General features: G+C 50.6%; 3 protein-coding genes across 7 annotated transcripts; 1 reads left to right on the top strand and 2 right to left on the bottom strand.

The window, feature by feature from the left end:
* Positions 1–35: 35 nt before the first annotated feature.
* EIF3I (eukaryotic translation initiation factor 3 subunit I) lies at positions 36–8,013 on the bottom strand. The gene is made up of 11 exons (XM_068539397.1): positions 7,963–8,013; positions 7,782–7,874; positions 6,413–6,500; positions 6,049–6,114; positions 4,699–4,848; positions 4,484–4,611; positions 1,704–1,814; positions 1,503–1,592; positions 1,110–1,183; positions 491–583; positions 36–361 (listed from the first exon to the last, which is right to left on the bottom strand). The coding sequence occupies exons 1-11, from the start codon at positions 7,963–7,965 to the stop codon at positions 280–282; spliced, it is 978 nt and encodes a 325-aa protein (XP_068395498.1). The 5' UTR covers positions 7,966–8,013; the 3' UTR covers positions 36–279.
* TMEM234 (transmembrane protein 234) lies at positions 7,955–15,562 on the top strand. Of its 5 annotated transcripts, XM_068539404.1 has the most exons (6): positions 8,058–8,094; positions 8,391–8,542; positions 9,345–9,411; positions 12,640–12,732; positions 13,012–13,070; positions 13,446–15,562. In XM_068539404.1, exons 1-6 carry the CDS (start codon positions 8,079–8,081, stop codon positions 13,605–13,607), a joined length of 549 nt encoding a protein of 182 aa, XP_068395505.1. In that variant the 5' UTR covers positions 8,058–8,078; the 3' UTR covers positions 13,608–15,562. The 5 variants fall into 5 exon arrangements, with proteins under 5 accessions (XP_068395501.1, XP_068395505.1, XP_068395504.1 ...); XM_068539400.1 differs by lacking the exons at positions 8,058–8,094; positions 13,446–15,562 and adding an exon at positions 7,955–8,033 and having other exon boundaries at positions 13,012–13,378; XM_068539403.1 differs by lacking the exon at positions 13,446–15,562 and having other exon boundaries at positions 13,012–13,378.
* On the bottom strand, positions 14,082–19,673 carry DCDC2B (doublecortin domain containing 2B). The gene is given in 11 exon segments (XM_068539398.1): positions 14,082–14,134; positions 14,137–14,182; positions 15,638–15,758; positions 16,158–16,269; positions 16,912–16,955; positions 17,060–17,114; positions 17,117–17,196; positions 17,508–17,639; positions 17,881–17,957; positions 18,410–18,461; positions 19,408–19,673. Coding segments are annotated over 11 exon segments (1,038 nt in total).
* Between the last annotated feature and the right edge of the window lie 21 nt (positions 19,674–19,694).

The raw sequence follows: 19,694 nt of genomic DNA, 5'->3' as shown, positions 1-19,694 counted from the left end.
ATCACTGAGAAGGGAAAGTAATGAAACTGATGAAATTTCTGACCAGAAACCATTTATTTCCAAACTAATTTATTTCTCAGAGTCCAAAGCCTTCTGTGAACCTGGCCCATATGGAGATCCGGCTTCTTTTTGTGGTGTGTGTGTGTGTGTGCGTGTGTCCACGCCGTGCGGCATGTGGGATCTTAGTTCCCCGACCAGGGATGGAACCCATGCCCCCTGCAGTGGAAGCTCGGAGTCCTAATCACTGGATAGCCAGGGAATTCCCAGAGATCCGGCTTCTTAAGCCTCAAACTCAAATTCAAAGTACTGCGGGTCGAAGTAGTGGATGCGGACATAACCATCTTCTCCGCCGCTGCTGTAGCTGGAAAGAGACAGGCAGGGCCCAGTCAGAGGCCTGCCCTGGGGGAGGCAGGCCTAGGGGGCAGGGCACGGGAAAGGGGCAGAGGCGGGCAGACCAGGGCTGAGCTCAGCTCCCTTCACTGGGCCCTACCTCTTGCCATCAGGATGGAAGGCAACACTGTTGATAGGTCCAAAGTGACCCTTAACTCTTCCAAACTCTTCTTCAATGGCCAAGTGGAAGAACCTGGAGGAGAGAGCGGGGTGGGAAGTGACAGTTCATTCATTTTCCATCTCCTTCCAAAACATGTCAAGAGGTACCACTCCCCAAACACAAACTGTAAAGTGGGGAAACTGGGAAAAGGGGATATGAATGTGAACAGAACAAGACAAAGCGGGGGGAAGATTGGACCCAAACGTCTTCCTTACTGTGTGCTGCGCAGTGCTCTAAGAGCTTAACAACTATTAAGTCATTTATTTAATCTGCACAGTTTTATGAGGTAAGTATATTACCTATATTACCATTGTCCTCATTATACAGTCAAGGGCAATTGGGCACAGAGAACTACAGTGATGTGTAGAGCTTCAGAGCGAGCCCAAGAGTTCATGCCCTTAACTGCTGTATTATACACTTGTCACAGGAGGGCCACAGATCTGGCTGCACTTCCTAGCAGCCAATGAATTAAGGGAAGTCTCTTCAGTTATATGGTTTGTGTCCATCATGAAAGACATTTCATGAAGTTTCAGTTTGGAAGAGCTCCTTCCCCCTTTACCTGGCCTCAAACTTGCCAATCCTGGTGGAAGTGGTGGTTACATCCATTGCTTCCTGACCACCGCCCAGCACCACCTGAAGGGAAGAAGAAACTCTAGACAGGCCCAAAGGGCGGGCAAATCCATTTTCTGTTTCTTCCCCCCACCCCATAAGCCTTTAATTATCTCCCACGTCAGACTAGGAATATATTAAGGGTAAGGAACAAACATCCTTCAGCCACCTCCTACCCTGTCCCCTGGGGCTTCCCAATCATTCAGCCTTGTTGCTGCTCTGAGAATCTCCTCTCTGCCTGACACCATTTTCCCCCAGAGATCTTTTCTTAATTGCTAGACAAACAACTAGATCCTGGAAACATTCTGAGGCTTTAGCAAGAAGCTCGGGTGGGGTCCCTTACATGGTCATAGTTGGGAGAGAGGGCAGCTGAGTTGACGGGACGTTCTGTCCGGAAAGTCTTCTGGTGTTCAAGGGTTGTGGAGTCAAAGAGCTAGAGAGAGAAGGCAGGGGAGAAATCCGTAAAAGGAGCCTTCTTGAGGGGAAATCGAGAGCCAGGCTGGAGGGTGGGATCAGCCCCACCAGACCCCTTGCCCGGGCTCACCTTGGCTGTGTTGTCCTTGGATGCAGTGACAAACATGGTCATGTCCCTGGATAACTGGATGTCATTGATCTGCCGGGAGTGCTCCTTAACAGTCACCAATACCTCCCCAGACTGCAAAAGGAAGAAGAGTGAGGCTCTGACCAACCCGATCCTCACTACCCTGCTGCTCAGCCAGCGTTCTGGACTGTTTCTTGTCCCATGAAGGGGAGGGGTCTGGGTTGGGCCTGCCTCAGTGTCCCCTGAACCAACATTTACTCCCACTCCCAAGCCCAACCCAAGTGTGCCCAAGTGTGCAGGTTTCGTAAACACTGCTAGCCTACCTAGGAAAACACACACTTATGGTGACAAATCTACAGACCTATTAATTAATCATCATGTAACAGTAGAGAAGTTTCCGTTTAATCCTTCCAACAAATATTTATTGAATGGCTACTATTTGCCAAGCATTGTGCTAAGCACTTAACAACACCTATTTCCTTTAATCCTCACAACAATCCTATGAAGTAGGTATTTTAACAGAAATTTTAAAAGGAAGAAACTAAGGTTCAGAGAGGTGGTGTGACTGGAGATCCTAAAATCAGTAAGAGGCAGAATCCGCTCGCATCTCCTTCCCTCGTAGGGTCTTGGTCACAGGTCATGAGGACCACTGCTCGTCCATCCTTTTCTTAGGTCTTTTCAAAAGGCCGTCTCATCTCCTGATTTCCCTTCCCACTAAAAGAACCTGCTAGACTATGTAGTACAGAGTTTTAGAGCCTGCCCTTAAAAGTACCTCTCTGTGGGAGTTCCCTGGCAGTCCAGTGGTTAGGATTCTGTGCTTTCACTGCCAAGGGCCCAGGTTCAATCCCTGGGCAGGGAACTAAGATCCTACAAGCCAAGCAGCGTGGCCAAAAACAAACAAACAAAACTTCCCTGTGCCTCAATTTCTCTATCTAGAAAACAAGATTACTAAAAGCCCTGAGGGGGGACTTCCCTGGTGGCCCAGTGGTTAAGAATCTGCCTGCCAATGCAGGGGTGACGGGTTCGAGCCCTAGTCCAGGAAGATCCCACATGCCCTGGAGCAACTAAGCTTGTGCGCCACAACTACTGAGCCTGCGCTCTAGAGCCCGCGAGCCACAACTAATGAGCCCACGTGCCACAACTACTGAAGCCCAAGCGCCTAGAGCCTCTGCTCCACAACAAAGAGAAGCCACCGCAATGAGAAGCCCGCGCACCACAACGAAGAGGAGCCCCCGCTCTCCACAGCTAGAGAAAGCCCATGCGCAGCCACAAAGACCCGACGCAGCCAAAAATAAATAAATAAAATAAATTAATTTTTAAAAAAAGCCCCCAGGGGTAATTCCCTGGCGGTCCAGTGGTTAGGACTCGGCCTCTCACTGGCATTCTCACTGCAGATCCCTGGTCCGGGAACTAAGATCCCACAAGCTGCATGGCGTGGCCAAAAAAAAAAAAAAAAGCCCTCAGGGTCACTGTAAGGATACTGGGACTGGGTCTTACTTGACTTTGAATGACAGGCACCTGGCCTGTGCTCTGTAAACATTTGTTAGATGACTAAAAGGCCTCAAGCATTGGGCCTCAAACAGAGACCCTCAGAAGACTGTCATTTCCTTTCCTGAGTTACTTTCACCTATTCTGAGGGAAGAATGTATTTCTGTCTCCTCCATTAATTTGGACACATGGTAGGGACGTATCTGGCTCTTACATTTCAGGGAACAAGTACCAGCTTTGCAGTCAGGCCTACCTGGGGGCACAGATCAGCTCACTGTTTGCTATCATCAAGTGTTATTTATGTCTTTGCCCTTGGTTCCCATTCCCTTCCTGCAGGTAGGCCTGGTACTTTAGTGGACCACAGTCAGTGCTTGTTGAGTGACTGACTAACCTTTATGGTATTATAGTCCAGTGTTCTTCAGAAACCCAGGCACCCACATCTGAAATCTGAGACAGCCTGGGCTTTACCCTTTTCCTAACCCTCCATCTCATCAGTCACCTCTGAATGTCTCCTGACTGTCAGGTAGTCCACATCCCCATGACTACTGCCTAGTTTATGTCCATTCTCCAAACTAGCCTGCGAGAGTTTTCTAAAGAGAAAACCTGATCATCCATAACCATTTGAAGATTCCCTCCTGCCTAAGGGAAAATTACAACTCCTTTGTCTCCTGACCTGAAAACTATCTAGTCCTGGTCCACCTCCCCCAACACCACACTCCAATGATAAGAAACTCTCTTCCTGAAGAATCTGCCTATTCCCTTAACTCTGTGCCTTTGCACACGCTGCTCCCTTTGTCTGTGGAACGTCCCTCTCTTCCGGCTTGAAGCTCCATTTATTCTTCACAGATTAATGTACATGCCACCTCCTCTGCGACAGAGGGCACTTTCTGTACTTGGCTGAGACCTCTGTGGTGGCAAAACTCACAATCTGACCCATGTGCTAGCTGTTTGCCAGTCTGTCTCCCCCGGGGCAGGGCCCATGTCTGATTCACTTCTTTGTCCTCAGAGGCTAGCAGGGGGCCTGGCACTCAGTAGTGGCAGGAGAATGCTTAATTGTGATCATTAGTAACATATCCTGAGTACTCTATGACAAGTTTTCCAAACACCTGATGTCATCTGATCCTTGAAACATCTTACAGATAAATAGGCTCCGTGAAGTTATGTAATACACCCAAGATCACATAATGAGAAAGGGGTGAAATCTGTATGTGAATCCAGCCCTCTTAACCACTGGGCTTATCCTGCCTCTCATAGAGGATCATTCTGATGGGCTTAGGCCTCACCCACCCCCTTACCTTGGCGCTATACTGGTTGAGCTCTCCGCCCTCGTGGCCTGCAATGATGCACTCGCCAAGGGGTCCCCAAACAGCACTGGTGATCTTGGAGTCGTTGCAAGGGATCTTCATGTAGGGCTCGTTGTTGTCTGTGTGGGGCAGCAGATGTCAGGCCCTGGGCTCTGGAGTCAAGCCCTTCACCTCAACCCTAGCCCTGAGCCCCAGCACCGGCTCACCAATCTGGCTCGGATCCCGCAGGTCGAAGAAGCTCACGAAGCACTGGTAGCCCATCTGCTTGTCCGTGGAGAACATGATGATGTTGCCCCCGAAGTCAAAGCCACAGGTCCGGACTGCTGAATTGGTGTTGAGTAGGGCCAGCTGCTTCCCTGGAGACAGGCAGAGTGTGGGCTAGCCCTTGCCCACTGCAGGGAGGACTCTCTCTACACTTGCCTATTGGGACTTCCCTCATGGCACAGTGGATAAGACTCTGCGCTCCCAATGCAGGGGGCCCGGGTTCAATCCCTGGTCAGGGAACTAGATCCCACCTGCATGCTGCAACTAAGAGTTCGTATGCCACAATTAAGGAGCCCATGTGCTGCAACTAAGGAGCTGGTGCAACCAAATAAATAAATAAATATTTTTAAAAAGCAAAACAAACAAAAAAATACACTTGCCTATCGTCACGTTGCACTGTTTCTCCTGCACTACTGACTCTAGTGCCCTCCCCCCCTTTTTTCCTCACTGCTGTGCTTTGGCTCAAGTCTTTTAACTTCTCCCCACAGTCCCTCCTCAGACACCTGCCACTGTGGCATTCACAGTGGACTGCATTCTATCTGTCTCTGCCTCAGAATGCACTCTTCCACAGCAAAGTCCTGCTCTAATTTCTCTGTGTGTCCCCAGTGCCCAGCAAAGACCTGGGAGAGATCTGGATTACCAGTAAATATTTACTAAATGGAGCAGCTTAATAGGCTCCCCTGTCTTCTGTCTGTTCCTCCAGTGCTCCCCACTGCTATCTGGGCTTGCTAAAGCTAAACACGCTCTTCCCTGCTCAGGGACCTCCACGGCATGCCAAATCCTACAGAACAAAGCCATGCTCCTGAGTTTGCATTCAAGGCCTGTTCTGGCCCTAGCCTGCCTCAGCTTCCCCACTGCTGTCTATTTCATCCCCCAAGAAGCAGGAACTCCCGCCAGATCAGATGGCTTGGATATGATGCTCGCCCTGCTTTCATTCCTGCATGTTCCAGAGCGATGACCTCTTTCTCATCCTTCAAGCCCCAGCTCATATGACATTTACTTTGGGAAACCTTCCCAGGCTGTTCCCACCCCCATTCCAGGCATTCAGTTGCCCCCCTCTGGCCTTCCACAGTGCTCTTTGCTTCCTCTAACATGGCTTATGTCTCACTGTATGCCTCTTTTCTCCTCTGTCTTCTTTATTTTATTGTCTGTCTCTTTTTCCCTAGACTAAGAACCATCTCTGGATTTATCTCTATTTCCCCAGAGCCTGTTCACCTCAACAAGGTGAACAGGTTCTGGGGAAACCTGTAGGTCCTCACTGTTTGCTGTAAAAGTGAAGGATCCAGGCTTACCTGTTTCACAGTCCCAGAGACGACAGCTGTTGTCAGCTGAGCCGGTGAGGACATGCTTGGTGTCCCCTGAAGAAGGTGTTAAGAAGCATGACAGAGTTCACCTGAGCCCTTGTCCTCTTGGAAGGCCAACTGAATCACCTCCCTGTTCAGCACCAGAGAGCCTTCCTTCTTCTCTCATCCTAACCTCCTCATCCAGAACTGGAGCTTGTCCTAAATGCTCCCCCAACCAATGAACAGACCAAGGAGGTAGGTAGCATCATTCTCTAGACCCACATGAGCATCCCAAACTCCCAACTCCAAGTCAGCGGCCTCTCCATTGCTGGCAGACCCTGGGAGCACAGACTCAGAGCAAAGACAAGGATACAGTCAGCGTCCACACACCACACAGCTCCGGTATGGCCCATATAGGTGCCCAGCCTCTCACCATTCACCGAGTACCATACATTGACAATCTGGAGGAGTCAATGACAATATGACAGGATGATAGGCATCTCAGGCAGAGCAATGGCCTCCTATTTTGCCCCAGGAGCCCCCAGCAGCTTCTACCCAGGCCAGATTCTGCCCTCTCCTGCTCATCTCTTGGGAAACAGCAGGTTGCTGGTAAAAAGACCAACTCCTGGATTCTCCTCCTTCCAGCAGGTAAGCAGCAAGGGAGTCAGGAGGCTTGCAAAAAGTCTCCATTTGCCACTATACCGGCCCTTTCCCAGACTCCTAAGCCCTCAGAAAAATAAAAGGTCAAGTCGGGTGCCAGCCTAGCAAAACAGCAGCTTTGGTGTTCTGTCCAAATGGGAGCAGTTGGTAGTAGGGAAGCCTGGGTTCCCATCCCGGCTCTGCTACTATCTCACTGTATTATCTCAAAATTAGTGCTTCTCCCCTCTGAACTTCAGTTTTCCCATCTGTAAAATGGTCAAGACAGTAACGCCTTCTTCAAAGGGTAGCTCCAATAAAATACTGTCTAAGGAATTTAAAATATAAGTGACTAACATTAATTAGGCACTCACACACACTAAGCTCCTTACTTGAATAATCTCATTAATCTTAAAGACAACCCCAGAAAGAAGCACTATTACTACCCATATTTTGTAAAAAGGGACACTTTAAGTTTATAAAGGTTAAACGACATGCTCAAAGTCACACTGCTAGTGAACGCAGCACTCAGGATTCAAATCAGGTCTGTTTGGTTTCAGAGCCCTCACTTTTAGTCACTCGAGTTAACTTCCTCCATATGGAGGTGCCTCAAAAGGCAGTACGGTGAGGGGCTGTTTGCAGTCAGTGAGCAGCAGGAAAGGGCTGACTGAAATGATACCAGGGACATCTTCATTAAGGCCTCTGTGTCCCTTGCCACCCAAGGATCAACTTTCCCTTTCTTCAGGTGGTCTGTTCCCCTATCCTTGTAGAATAGTTTTGTTCTTCCCCAGAATGGTCTCCTCTCCGCTCCCTGAGCAAGCTGACCCTCGTCCCCCTTCCCCTTCCACAAGGTCCCTTGCTTTTCTTCTCCCCAGCTAGTCCTTCCTTCTACCAACAACTGAGTCCTTTCCCACCTCTCCAGATTTAATGTTCTCGCTCTCCTAATCCCGGGATGGTCTCTCCCTACTTCTCAGAATGGGGCGCTCTTTGGGTTCTCTCTCGCGGCAAAACTGGCCTGTCCACCCTTCGCCCCGACAGAATGAACTCGCCCCCTCCCGGGCCCCCTCCGCACTGTCCCGGCGGCCCGCCCTCCGGCCGACGCTCACAGGGTCCTTGGCCACCGTGAAGAGGAGGTCTCCCTCGCGGTTGTACTTAATCTGCGTAATGGACCGCTCATGGCCCTGCAGCAGGATCGGCTTCTGTGGGGACAGGACGGGAGTGTCAGCGCCCAGAATCGGCCCCGGCCCGGACGCCCAGGGGAACAACTCTTAACTCAGCGGAACTCACCATGCCGGCTGTGATGCGAGGAAAACGCGAGCAGAACCGGAAGAGGCTTTGGCACCACTTCCGGATTACGGGTATCCGCCCCTTCGTTCCCGGAAGTGGAGGGGAGCGGCGTTGCCATGGCGGCGACCCTGGGTAGGCGGGCCCCGCCCGTACCCGGGCTTCCAGACTCCCACCCGGAATTCGTTTCTACTCCACCTCCACCACCTAACCCCGATCACTGCTGCAACCCCGAACCTGGGCTCCTGGATCCACCTCCCCGGCCTCCCGGGGTCTGTCCTACCCGCCAATCACACCCGGGGCGTTGGAGAGCAAAGAAGGGCTGTGGGGGCGGCGGGCTGGGGATGGGAGGCCGGAGGAGGGCTGGGGCCGTGCGGTGGGGCGGCGGGGGGCGGGGGGCGGGGGGGGGCGTCACTCGCATCTCCATCCAGGGCAGGTGCTGGCTCTAGTGCTGGTGGCCGCTCTGTGGGGTGGCACACAGCCGCTGCTGAAGCGGGCCTCCTCGCACCTGCAGCAGGTTCATGAGCGGACCTGGGCCCGGCAGTTGCTGCAGGAGACAAAGACCCTCTTCTTGAATACTGAGGTGCGTCGGTGAATGACCCCTTTCTCGGGGGTAGCCGCTAAGAATTTGGTCTCTGGAGTCAAACAGGTCAGGGTCAGAATCTGCGCTCCACCACTTACTCGCTAGAAGCTCTTGGATGAGTCCCTTGTCTGCCTTGAGCCTCAGTTTCCTCATCTGTAAAATGGGAATAATGTAACCATCTCATGGGGCAGTTGTGAGGATTAAGTGAGGTGAGGCACATAAAGCACTTAGCATTGGGCCTAGTACATAATTAGGGCTCAAATCTATGATGTTTTGAGCTGCTATTATTAATATTTTATTATGGTGATCCCTCCAACAGACCTTTCCGGAGGGAGGGCTTAGGGCTCAAATTGGCCCTGGGGAGGCAGGATATGGAGAACTACCTGTGACCCCAACGCTGCCAGTCTAGGCTAGTGGGAAAGACAAGACATAGGCACAACCGCCTCTTAGGGCTAAGGGCTTTGAGAGAGGTACAGATAAGTGCTGCGTGAGTTCACAGGAGGGAGGCTGGAGCTAGGGGACCGGGGGAAGGCTTCTTGGAGAGAGTAACACTGGCATTCAGGGACTTGCAGGATGGGGAGGATAGGAACCAGCAGGGCTGAGGGGGAGGGCATTCAGGGCAAAGGCATGGAATTCAGTCAGTGACGTTCCCTCTGCCCCGGAAGGGTTCTTTTCAGAGGGCTTAGGCCCTAGGCCCTTATAGCTATCCCTCCCTCCGAGGAAAGGCATATCTCTAAGCTCAAAGAAGGCAGCACTGCTCAGTTAAGCAATCACACTGACTGCAGTTTTCTTCTGTTTCCAGTACCTGATGCCCTTTTCCCTCAACCAGTGTGGCTCCCTTCTCTACTACCTCACCTTGGCATCAACAGGTGGGTCTCTGGGTTAGAACTGCTATGCTTAGTGGTGGAGGCCACCCGGAGAGTCACTGCGGGGAGGGTGTCTAAAACACCTTGTTGCCATGAGTGAGGCAGAGCCCACTGTCTCTGGTTCCTGAGTTGCACCCTCTTCTCTGGGCAGTAGGGCATGGTGGGCTGGTTATGAGTATGCTGCCAGGCACGAGGGTTGGTTTGAAGCCTGGCAGTCTCATGCAGTGGCAGAGGAAGAAAGAAGGTTCATTTTGCTGTGCCAAGGGCTGGCTTTGACACTCTTGCTTCCACTGCTTGCTACCTGCCTAACCTTGAGCAAGTCCCTTACTTGAACCTTGATTTTTTACAACTGGCTTCATAGCACTGAGAGCATTAAATTCAGTGTATGAAAAGCATTTGGCAGAGTACCTGGTGCACACTGTACCAGGAGGAGCTCAATAAATATAAATTGCCTTTCCCCCACTGTTGTTAACTGCCCTCTACTGTGTCAGATACTGTTCTAGTTTTACACATTTTAAAAAATTCTCATCTCGATCTTATGAAGTAGGCATGATTGTCTCCACCTAGGAGGTGAAGTTACAGAACTTTGGGCAACTTATTGTATCTCTCTTTAAGTCCCATTGCATGTCTGTGCAGAAGGATTTGAAGCCATATATTACTAAAGTTTATGCTCTTGAACTTTGCTATGAGAATTTCACCTTTCCTGGAGTCTCACCTAGGCACCCCAGGGACTTGACGGGAGTTTGGGTCCCACATAGCCCTGGGAAACCCCTCAGAGGCCATAGGAGGGTGAGCGGATAGGCCGACCTCCAGACCTGCCACGTCAGCTTCAGCTAGAGTCACTCCGCTTTCATCTGTCCTACATTTTGGGCTTCTCATAAGACTTCATTTAAAAGAAAGTTTGAAAGCCTCTGGCACTCCCTGTTGCCCAGAATGCTGAGCCCTCTGGTCAGCTGACTGCAGTTAGCCATCTACCAAGTTTTGAGCAAATTGGAATTTTAGGATCCTATTATCTCACCACCTACTCTGTATCCTTTAACGCCCACCCATTCTAATAATCAGAACAGTGGTCTCTATTTATTAAGGATATATTCAGCCAAGGATATACACACGTTATCATATTTCATCTTACAACCCTGTTGTAAGGTGATGTTGTTATCTTGTGATCACGGTTTTTCATGTAGGGCACAGGCTCAGAGTGTTTGAATGACCTAACCAAGGTGACATAGGGAAACCTGGGTCAGCCTCACTCCAGTGCCCTTGCTCTTCCCTTGTACCATGCTGCTTCCCTCCCCAATCTACTGTTGCAAACCAGACTTCAGCAGCCACTGCACTCTATGTAAAGTGTGAAAGCTTAAGGAAGGAGCTCTGAGTAGGTAGCAGTTGTGTCAGTTTCTTGGATGGCTAATGCCAGCCTTGGTGGGGCCTCGCAGGGGATGAGGAGCTACACAGTTCTCTCCTCCGCCACCTGAAGCAGGTGAGGCCTGGGAGGGCTGGGGAGCAGTGTGCTGAGAAGCCAACATGCACGGTCTGCCTGGCAGTTACGAGTCTTGTAAACTAGTAACTCAGCTTCTGATTTCGTTTTTTGTTTTGTTTTTTTGTATGTGTTTAAGAACACTTAACGTAAAATCTATCTTCTTAAAAAGCTTTAGGTGTAGAAAATTTAAGTGTAATAAATTTTAAGTTAACGGTGTTCTTAACTCCATTAGTCTTTTTTTTTTTTTTTTTCACACACACACACTGTATTTTATTTTTACAAGAGATAAATAGACTGACACCAAGCATTGTACATGGATGACCACAACAAAAGCAACAATGATTGCAATTACCAAACATGAAACACACTCATACTATGTCATAATATTGACATTCAGTCCAGTAATCCTCCACTGTAACAGCTCCTTTACTTTGCAGTGAAAATTGATTTGTATATTCTTTGCCTCTGAGTCCTTGTGGGATTTTTTTTTTTTAAATTCAGACAGAAAGTCACAAAAATTATACTCATCCTCATCAGTTCACTCAGTCCCATGTAATTAATTTTTTTTTTTCATCTTGATCTTTTGTTAGCACTTTTATGAGTTCATCAGTTTTTCATTAGAGTTCTGAAAATGCTTATTCATTCAGTTCAGCAGTATCCATTAGTCTTTTTGAAGCTTGTTTCTTGCAAGTCAGTCCCTTGGGGCTTCAAAACTAAGGAACAGGCTTCCCTGGTGGCGCAGTGGTTGAGAATCTGCCTGCCAATGCAGGGGACACGGGTTTGAGCCCCGGTCTGGGAATATCCCACATGCCGTGGAGCAACTAGGCCCGTGAGCCACAATTACTGAGCCTGCGCTCCACAACAAAGAGAGGCCGCGATAGTGAGAGGTCCGCACTTGCCGCAACTAGAGAAAGCCCTCGCACAGAAACGAAGACCCAACACAGCCAAAAATAAATAAATAAATAAATTTAAAAAACAAAACAAAACAAAAAAAACATGTTCTTAAAAAAAAAACAAAAAACAAAAATCTAAGGAACAGACCCTGGACTGTGGTGACCTCTACTTAAGGCCCAGCCTTGTGGGGCCTGTCCTGTACCTGGCTTCCTATCGCTGACATTTTTTCTCTTCTGTAATTCCGTAAGGCCCAAGTCTGAGCTGAAACAGAAACAAAATGTGCTTCACCTGCAGTTTTGGTTTGTCCTTATCCATCTAAATAGATTCAATAAGGGCACAGGCTTTGGAGTCAGGCAGACCTTGGTTTAAATCCTCAATTTGCCTCAATTTATGTGATGTCTTTGAGCCTTTGATTCTTTTATTTATGCAGAATGATGCTAATGCTCTTCCTGCAGTGTTTTTGTGAAGATTAAAGCACCCGGCACATAATGTATACTTGATAAATGTGTTTGGTGTTAATAGCTACTGCATCCTTGGGGTTTTGGGTACTTGTCTGTCCAGATGTCCTTGAGATCTCAGAAGTTCTCCTTGAGAGCAAAGATCTCATCCTTACCAGCAAACCAAGGTGGTCCCAGACCTTGTAGTTCAGGTCTTCATGCTGGAATCCTGAGGGAGCACTGAATTTAGAGTCAGGAGACCTGAGTTTGAATCCTGAGCTTTGCTGTGACTTCATCTGGAAAATGGGGTCATGAGATAACCTTTTTAAAAGACTGTCTTGATGATGTAATGAAAGTGTTTTGTGCCTAGAAAGACATTTTTTTTTTTGCAACTCAGAGATTCTTTTCATTCTGATCACTCAGATCTGACCCTAGCTGTGCCCATCAGTAACTCTCTGGCCATCATCTTTACACTGATTGTTGGGAAGGTCCTTGGAGAAGATATTGGTGGAAAACGTAAGTCTGGCCACTGCAAGTTTGGGGAGCCACTACTTGGGCTTTGACACCCCTGGGTTAGTTTTTTCCAGAGCCATCTCCCTTGGCCCGGTGAGGAGAGGATCTTCCCCGATCCTGCCCCTTTCCTCTGCAGCTCCACTGCTTCCTTGTGGCCATCAGAGTTTCCTTCCCCTGGGTAGTCTGGGGACAGACCCTGTCTGAGCCCTTCCCTCAGCCCTGCACCAGCTCCTCCTGGCATGGCTGGTCTCAGAGCCTCTCAATTTTTGCCCATTATCCCAGGAGCACTCGCAGGCATGGTGCTCACCGTGGCAGGAATTACACTCTGCATCACAAGCTCAGTGACCAAGACCCAGGGGCAACCATCTACACCTTGAGTGGACCAAGGCCACCCTCCGGCTCTGCTGTCTCCAGGAAGCCCCTGGGCCATGAGGTAGAGGCAGTGAGCATGCGGACTTAGCCCTCCCACCCCCCTCCACCCCCCAGCCTCAGCTTCCTCATCTCTTGGGATAATAGCTACCTCATGGATCGTAGTAAGAGAACAAAAGTGAAAGGGTTTTGTAACTTCCACGTGCTGTTCACCTGCTCGGATTTAGCACAAGAGACTTCACACTCACCCTCACCCTCAGCAACCTTTCTGCCCCAGCAGCACTCTTTCTGCTGTCATGTCAGGCCTCAGGCCCCCAGGCCTGCCACTGTTCCTGTGCCTGACCCAGACTATCCCAGCAGCTGGTTGGTGGACCGCAGAACTCCAGCTGCAAGAAGAGAGCCAGCTACAGTCTTTGAGCCAGAAATGCAAACAGGAGGGCTCCAGGGCTCAGCCTTGGCTGGCTGAGGAGGGAACTGAGGGGAAGGTGCATAAGAACAGCAGACGTTAGGGAGAGGAGTTTGCTGTTAGCCTTGCCTGTCCCTCCCGTGAGGTGGGTGCCGGCCCCTCTCAAACAGATCGACATCTATGGGCCCCTGCACTGCCAGACCCCAACGTATGGAGCAATGCCAGGCGAGCAGTAGTCTGTAATAAATGTGTAGTAAACAGATGGAGGTTAGTAAGTATTCTTTTATTGGGATGACCCGCTCCCCAGTTTGTGTTCTTTCCCTGAAGCTCCGTTGGCTACTCATCTCTCTGGCCGGAGAACCTCATAAGGAAATGGCCTCTGTGGCTGGGCTGCTCTGCTCGGAGCGGAAAGGAGGCTGGGCTGTGGGTTTAGGGGCAGAAGAGGGACTGAGGGGCTGCAGCGCACCCTGTGAGTCCAGGGGAGGCCCTGGCTCCTCGAGAACCGGCCGCTGGAGGCTGAGGATAAATGGTGGCCGCAGAGTGGCGGTCCCCAGTTCCTGGCTGCAGCTACTGGCTCTCAAGATGGCGGAGCAGGGGCCGAGGCCGAGGCCGAGAGAGCTGCCCCAGCTCCGGCCGGCTTTCCAGGATCAGGGCCTCTTCCACTACCTGTGCTGCCCTCTGGAGGAGGCAGAAGGCCACACAGAACGGAGCCATTAGCACCCCATGTCCAGCCTCCAGTCCTCAGCCTGGGGTTTGCCCACCCCAGGAAAGGAAGACACCAGAAATTAGCATCTGCCCTCTCATTCAACAAGGTAGGAAGTCGGGCTCTGAGCGGTTAGGAGATTTGCTCACAGTCACAAGGGAGAAGAACCGTTTCTGGGACCCAGAGCTGCCCGTTTCCAGCTCAGAACTCCTGTCCCTAACAAAAATAAACAAATGGGACCTAATGAAACTTCAAAGCTTTTGCACAGCAAAGGAAACCATAAACAAGACCAAAAGACAACCCTCAGAATGGGAGAAAATATTTGCAAATGAAACAACTGACAAAGGATTAATCTCCAAAATTTACAAGCAGCTCATGCAGCTCAACAACAAAAAAACAACCCAATCCAAAAATGGGCAGAAGACCTAAATAGACATTTCTCCAAAGAAGATATACAGATTGCCAACAAACACATGAAAGAATGCTCAACATCATTAATCATTAGAGAAATGCAAATCAAAACTACACTGAGATATCATCTCACACCGGTCAGAATGGCCATCATCAAAAAATCTAGAAACAATAAATGCTGGAGAGGGTGTGGAGAAAAGGGAGCACTCTTGCACTGTTGGTGGGAATGTAAATTGATACAGCCACTATGGAGAACAGTATGGAGGTTCCTTAAAAAACTAAAAGTAGAACTACCATATGACCCAGCAATCCCACTACTGGGCATATACCCTGAGAAATCAAAAAGAGTCATGTACCAAAATGTTCATTGCAGCTCTATTTACAATAGCCAGGACATGGAAGCAACCTAAGTGTCCATCATCGGATGAATGGATAAAGAAGATGTGGCACATATATACATGGAATATTACTCAGCCATAAAAAGAAAAGAAATGGAGTTATTTGTAGTGAGGTGGATGGAGCTAGAGTCTGTCATACAGAGTGAAGTAAGTCAGAAAGAGAAAAACAAATATAATATGCTAACACATATGTATGGAATCTAAGAAAAAAAAAAGTCATGAAGAACCTAGTGGCAAGACGGGAATAAAGACACAGACCTACTAGAGAATGGACTTGAAGATATGGGGAGGGGGAAGGGTAAGCCGTGACTAAGTGAGAGAGTGGCATGGACACATATACACTACCAAATGTAAAGTAGATAGCTAGTGGGAAGCAACCGCATAGCACAGGGAGATTAGCTCGGTGCTTTGTGACCACCTAGAGGGGTCGGATAGGGAGGGTGGGAGGGAGGGAGATGCAAGAGGGAAGAGATATGGGAACATATGTATATGTATAACTGATTCACTTTGTTATAAAGTAGAAACTAACACACCATTGTAAAGCAATTATACTCCAATAAAGATGTTAAAAAAAAAAAAAAGAACTCCTGTCCCAACATATGGCTTCTGGCCCCAGCCCACCTGATCCAGGGGCTCCTCTGTCCAGGTGGCTTCATCATGTGCTACTCCCTGGGCCCCTGCTGTCTCCGTCCTTGCATGGGGAGCCCCATACACTCCCTTGACTCCTGATGTGGGAAGTAACAGGCCGATGCCCAGGCTGAGGAGCCCTCACATTCTTTCCCTTGACCCTCTCTACCAGCCCCCTCCCCTCCACTCCCCCTCCCCCTCGCCCAGGACCTCAGAGGATGGCAGGTTAGCTCAGAGGCAGGCCTTTGGCCCCACCCCCACCCCTTCCAAATGCCACCCCTGAAATGTCATGGCTTTGAGTTTCCATGTGCTTCTTTTCATAAACCAGGTCCCTGTGAAGAGGCAGGGACTGGCCGTACACATGGGGGAGTAGGAGACAGTTGTGCTGAAGTCAGGACCAGCTCTGAACCTGGGCATTCTGCCTCCATGGAACTCCCTCAGCATAGCAGGCACCATCCTATGTCACTGTTAGAGGCTGGCAGAGAAGGCCTTGGATTCTTGGATCCCCTCAAGGGAGTGGGGAGCATGCTGAAAAGCTTGCTGGGGGCTGGCATAAAAAGCAGGTGGCTCAATTTGCCTGGCTTCCTTTGGAGAGGACTGGGTTGCCTGCGCTCTGCGGCCATGGCCTGCGGAGGGAACACTGGGCTTGAGCCGTGGGTGCAGGCTGTCCTTACCTTCTCCACTCCCAGTCCAGGTTTGAATGCTTCTGGTGGGAGCTTGGAAGAGAAGATGCCATCCATCTTCATAGCCTGCCTCCTCCCTCCCTGCTCCCTCTTCCATCAGGCTGCCTTATCCAGGGACACGGCAGATGGTGCCTGGTATTCTAGATGCCCAGTGAAACCAGGCCGCATCCCCCTACCCCCACTCGATGCCCACTGGCTCATCTCTTGGGAGGGCTCAGGCTTGGGATAAGATGGGGAGCTGATAAGCATCTTTGGACCCTGTTACGCCAGATATGCTGATTCCCTCTCCCAGCATCCAACCTGGCATTAGGTCCAGCGACTCAGAGTCCTGAAGATCTTCACAGAGCCCAGATAAGCTGGCTTTCAGACCCGTTTCTGGTCTGGCCCCTGTCAATAACTGTGTTACCCTGAACGAATCACTTCACTCCTCTGAACTTCAGCTTCTCCTCTGGAAAACGGGAATAATAATCTCTGTTTCACAAGATTATTGAGAGGATGCAGTGAGATAAGGTCAGAGGCTGAGCTGGAAGAGGACTCAGCTAGTCACCCCTTTTCTTTCCCACCCCCCATGACCCCCTGCCGCACCTACCCCCTGCTTGTGGAGCCTGGACTTTGGGTCTGGGGGTTGCCTGCAGCAAAAAAAGAGAAGGCTTGTAGGAGGCAGAGCAGGACATGGCGTCAGGGTGGCTTCCTCTGCTCTAACCTGCTACCCCTCCACCTCACACATACATACCAGCAGCCCCTGGGCAGTGAGGGGCGAGGCACCAGATAGGGGAGGGCCTTGAACCATCCTCTCCAACAGCCACATAGTAATGGCCGCTCACCAGAGCCTCCCTTGCTGACAGTGGGAGCCCATCCAGGGTGCAGAGTCTGGGAGAGAGAGGTGAGTACATAAGGGCCGGTGAACAAGATGGATCTGCATATTCAGCAGACTACAAGGGGGTGGGTACAGCCATTTCAAGGTGCCCTTTGGCTGCTGGCCCTCTGGGCACCAGGACCAGTCACCCAGGCTCTGCCCTGGCACCGAGGGCTGGGCTGGAGGGGCCTCTCCCTGAGGCACAGAAAGAAGTCCCATTTGGGGAAACATGCTTTCCTTTTGCCTTTTCATCCTCAAGGGCAGCGAAAAGCAGTAGGGAGGCTCCCTTTGGGGACATTCAGGTCTCCGCAGTCCCCAAACTCACTTGCGCGCAGCCCTGGTCTGTAATTTCACCTTCTCAGTCAGGAGTTTCAACACTGCTTCCCAGTCCTTGCTGGCAGCCTGGGACAGCTTCAGGCTAAATGGGGGGCTTAACAGATCCCCGTTCCTGAACACACTGTGACAAAGAGCAGCCTGGTAAGGGGAAGGGTCCCCAGAACTACCTACGTGTGAGAGGAAGAAGGATGGCACAGCGGCCAGAAGATGGTCCAAGAACCAGTGCATTGGTTTTCACCCATTAAGCATGTTGGACTTTTTATATCCCAGTCACCAGGGGCTCCTGGAACAAATCCACCCACTTTTCCTTGGTCTCACTGAAACAAAAATCTCTGCCCCTGCTCCCCAACAAGGGCACTCACTGGATATAGCAGGGGGAACCTGCAGGTAGCCGCTGTCCAAGGGCCCCATCACATGGCTGCTGAATCACAGGAGGGCCCTGAAACCCGTCAGGCCCCCAGATCAGGAGCGAGTTGAGGCCTTTTGTCAGGGATAGGTCAGTCCAAAGTGGGTAGGGTGAGGGAAAGAAACCAGACTGGGGCAGAAGAGGGGGCAAGGAGGGATGGGACTGGTCACACCTTTTACCAAAGGGTACTTCTACCTCCCCTAGGTCACATTCTTAACCCCCTCCTATCTCTCTGTTTTATAGCTTCCTCTTTCCTCTGAGGACCATAGCCTGGAGCTAAAGTAAAGTAAAAGTTTGGGAACGGTGCAAGGAACAGTGTCTTGAAATCCTGCACCCCGGGAAGGCTAGCAGCTGGCTCCAGAGTAGGTGTGGAGAGTGGCAGATCCTGCTGCTTCCAGGGCTCCTGACTTCCCAGACCAAATTGGGGGCAGCCCCAGGGGGATGGGAGAACAGAGGGCTGGGGGCTGGTAGGCCCCAGGACTTACTGGTAGGCTGCTGCTCTTCCCACCTGGATCCTCCCCTCTAGGGTGTAAAGAGCTGAAAGGACAGATAGGTCACTGGTCATCTTGGGGAGCCTGGGTCCTCAACAGCCCGGCAGCTGCCAGAGTGTGGGGCTGGGGCCCAGTTCACCAAGTCTTCCTTCCCACTGGAATAGCCTCAGTCATCTCGGTCCGGAAACAGATGCTGACACTTGGACCTGCCTTAGGTTATGTATCAGGCTGAACATCCAGTCTGGGGCCTCAGACACAAACCACAAGATTAAAGGTTGAGATCCTCCTGTATCTCAGAAATTTTCTCATTCATGAGGTGTGCGGTTTCATCTCATTTTGTATGAGACTGAGGGCAAGTTAAGTGACTCACCTAAGCAACATGGAAGTGACAGAGCCCAGACTCTAAGTCTGTCTAGCTCCCAACTCCTGGCTCCTTAATGTTACAGCGAGCAACCTCAGCTGAGAGCGGAGGAGGACCTGGAAGCCAGATCTGAGCTGGAAGCTCAGACACTCAAACTATTTATTCTCCCATCTTGGAAAGCACAGCCCCACCCTGTAAAGGATAATCCCAGCCTAATGGAGAGCACGGGATGCCTAAACACAGCAGGGAGGAAGTGATGGACGGATTTAGAGTGTTTAGTGGTGGTGGTGATGGTCAAGGTGGTGGTAAGGACCCAATCAGGAAGAGCCTTTGGAAAAAGGGGCTCAACCAGCAGGAGAATGTTCTTCTTCCCACTGGTTGGTCCTGGCTGGATGGGCATGAACATCAGTGTGAGACTTTGACTTGAACTGTGGCTCCACTTGTGTTATTCATGTACTCTTAGGCAGGTTATTTCACTATCTTGATTTCCCCTTCCAAAGAATGGGGATAAGACCACCCCCTTCATAGGATTGCTGTATTCCGTGAGATACATAGGAAGTACTGAACACATGCTGTTGCTATTGCTATTACCTCCCTCCCCAGGCCCTTTGACCAGCCCCAGCCCACTCACGGGAGCTTGCGGAATCGTTCAAAGCCAGCAGCCACATACTGCCCTCCGTTCTGCAGGCCTGCCAGGTCGGTGACAGGGTGGCCATGACAAGGCATGTAGAGAGCACGCACGGCCAGTGGGGCCTGCACAGCCGATGTCACCTCACAGAGGAAGGTCTCCAGGGTGGGGAAGCAGCGCTGGTTCACCACCAGCTGGTGGCCTGGGGAGAAAGGGTCCCCATTCCGGTACACCACTACCCTCTTGGCTTCTGGACTGCCACCTGCCATAGCGTGTCCCCGGCTAGAGAC

Source organism: Eschrichtius robustus, chromosome 3, assembly GCF_028021215.1.
Source record: "Eschrichtius robustus isolate mEscRob2 chromosome 3, mEscRob2.pri, whole genome shotgun sequence".
In the NCBI taxonomy this organism is placed as follows: Eukaryota; Metazoa; Chordata; class Mammalia; order Artiodactyla; family Eschrichtiidae; genus Eschrichtius; species Eschrichtius robustus.
Note: the sequence above shows the minus strand (reverse complement) of the source record. Positions and strands in the feature narration are given on the sequence as shown.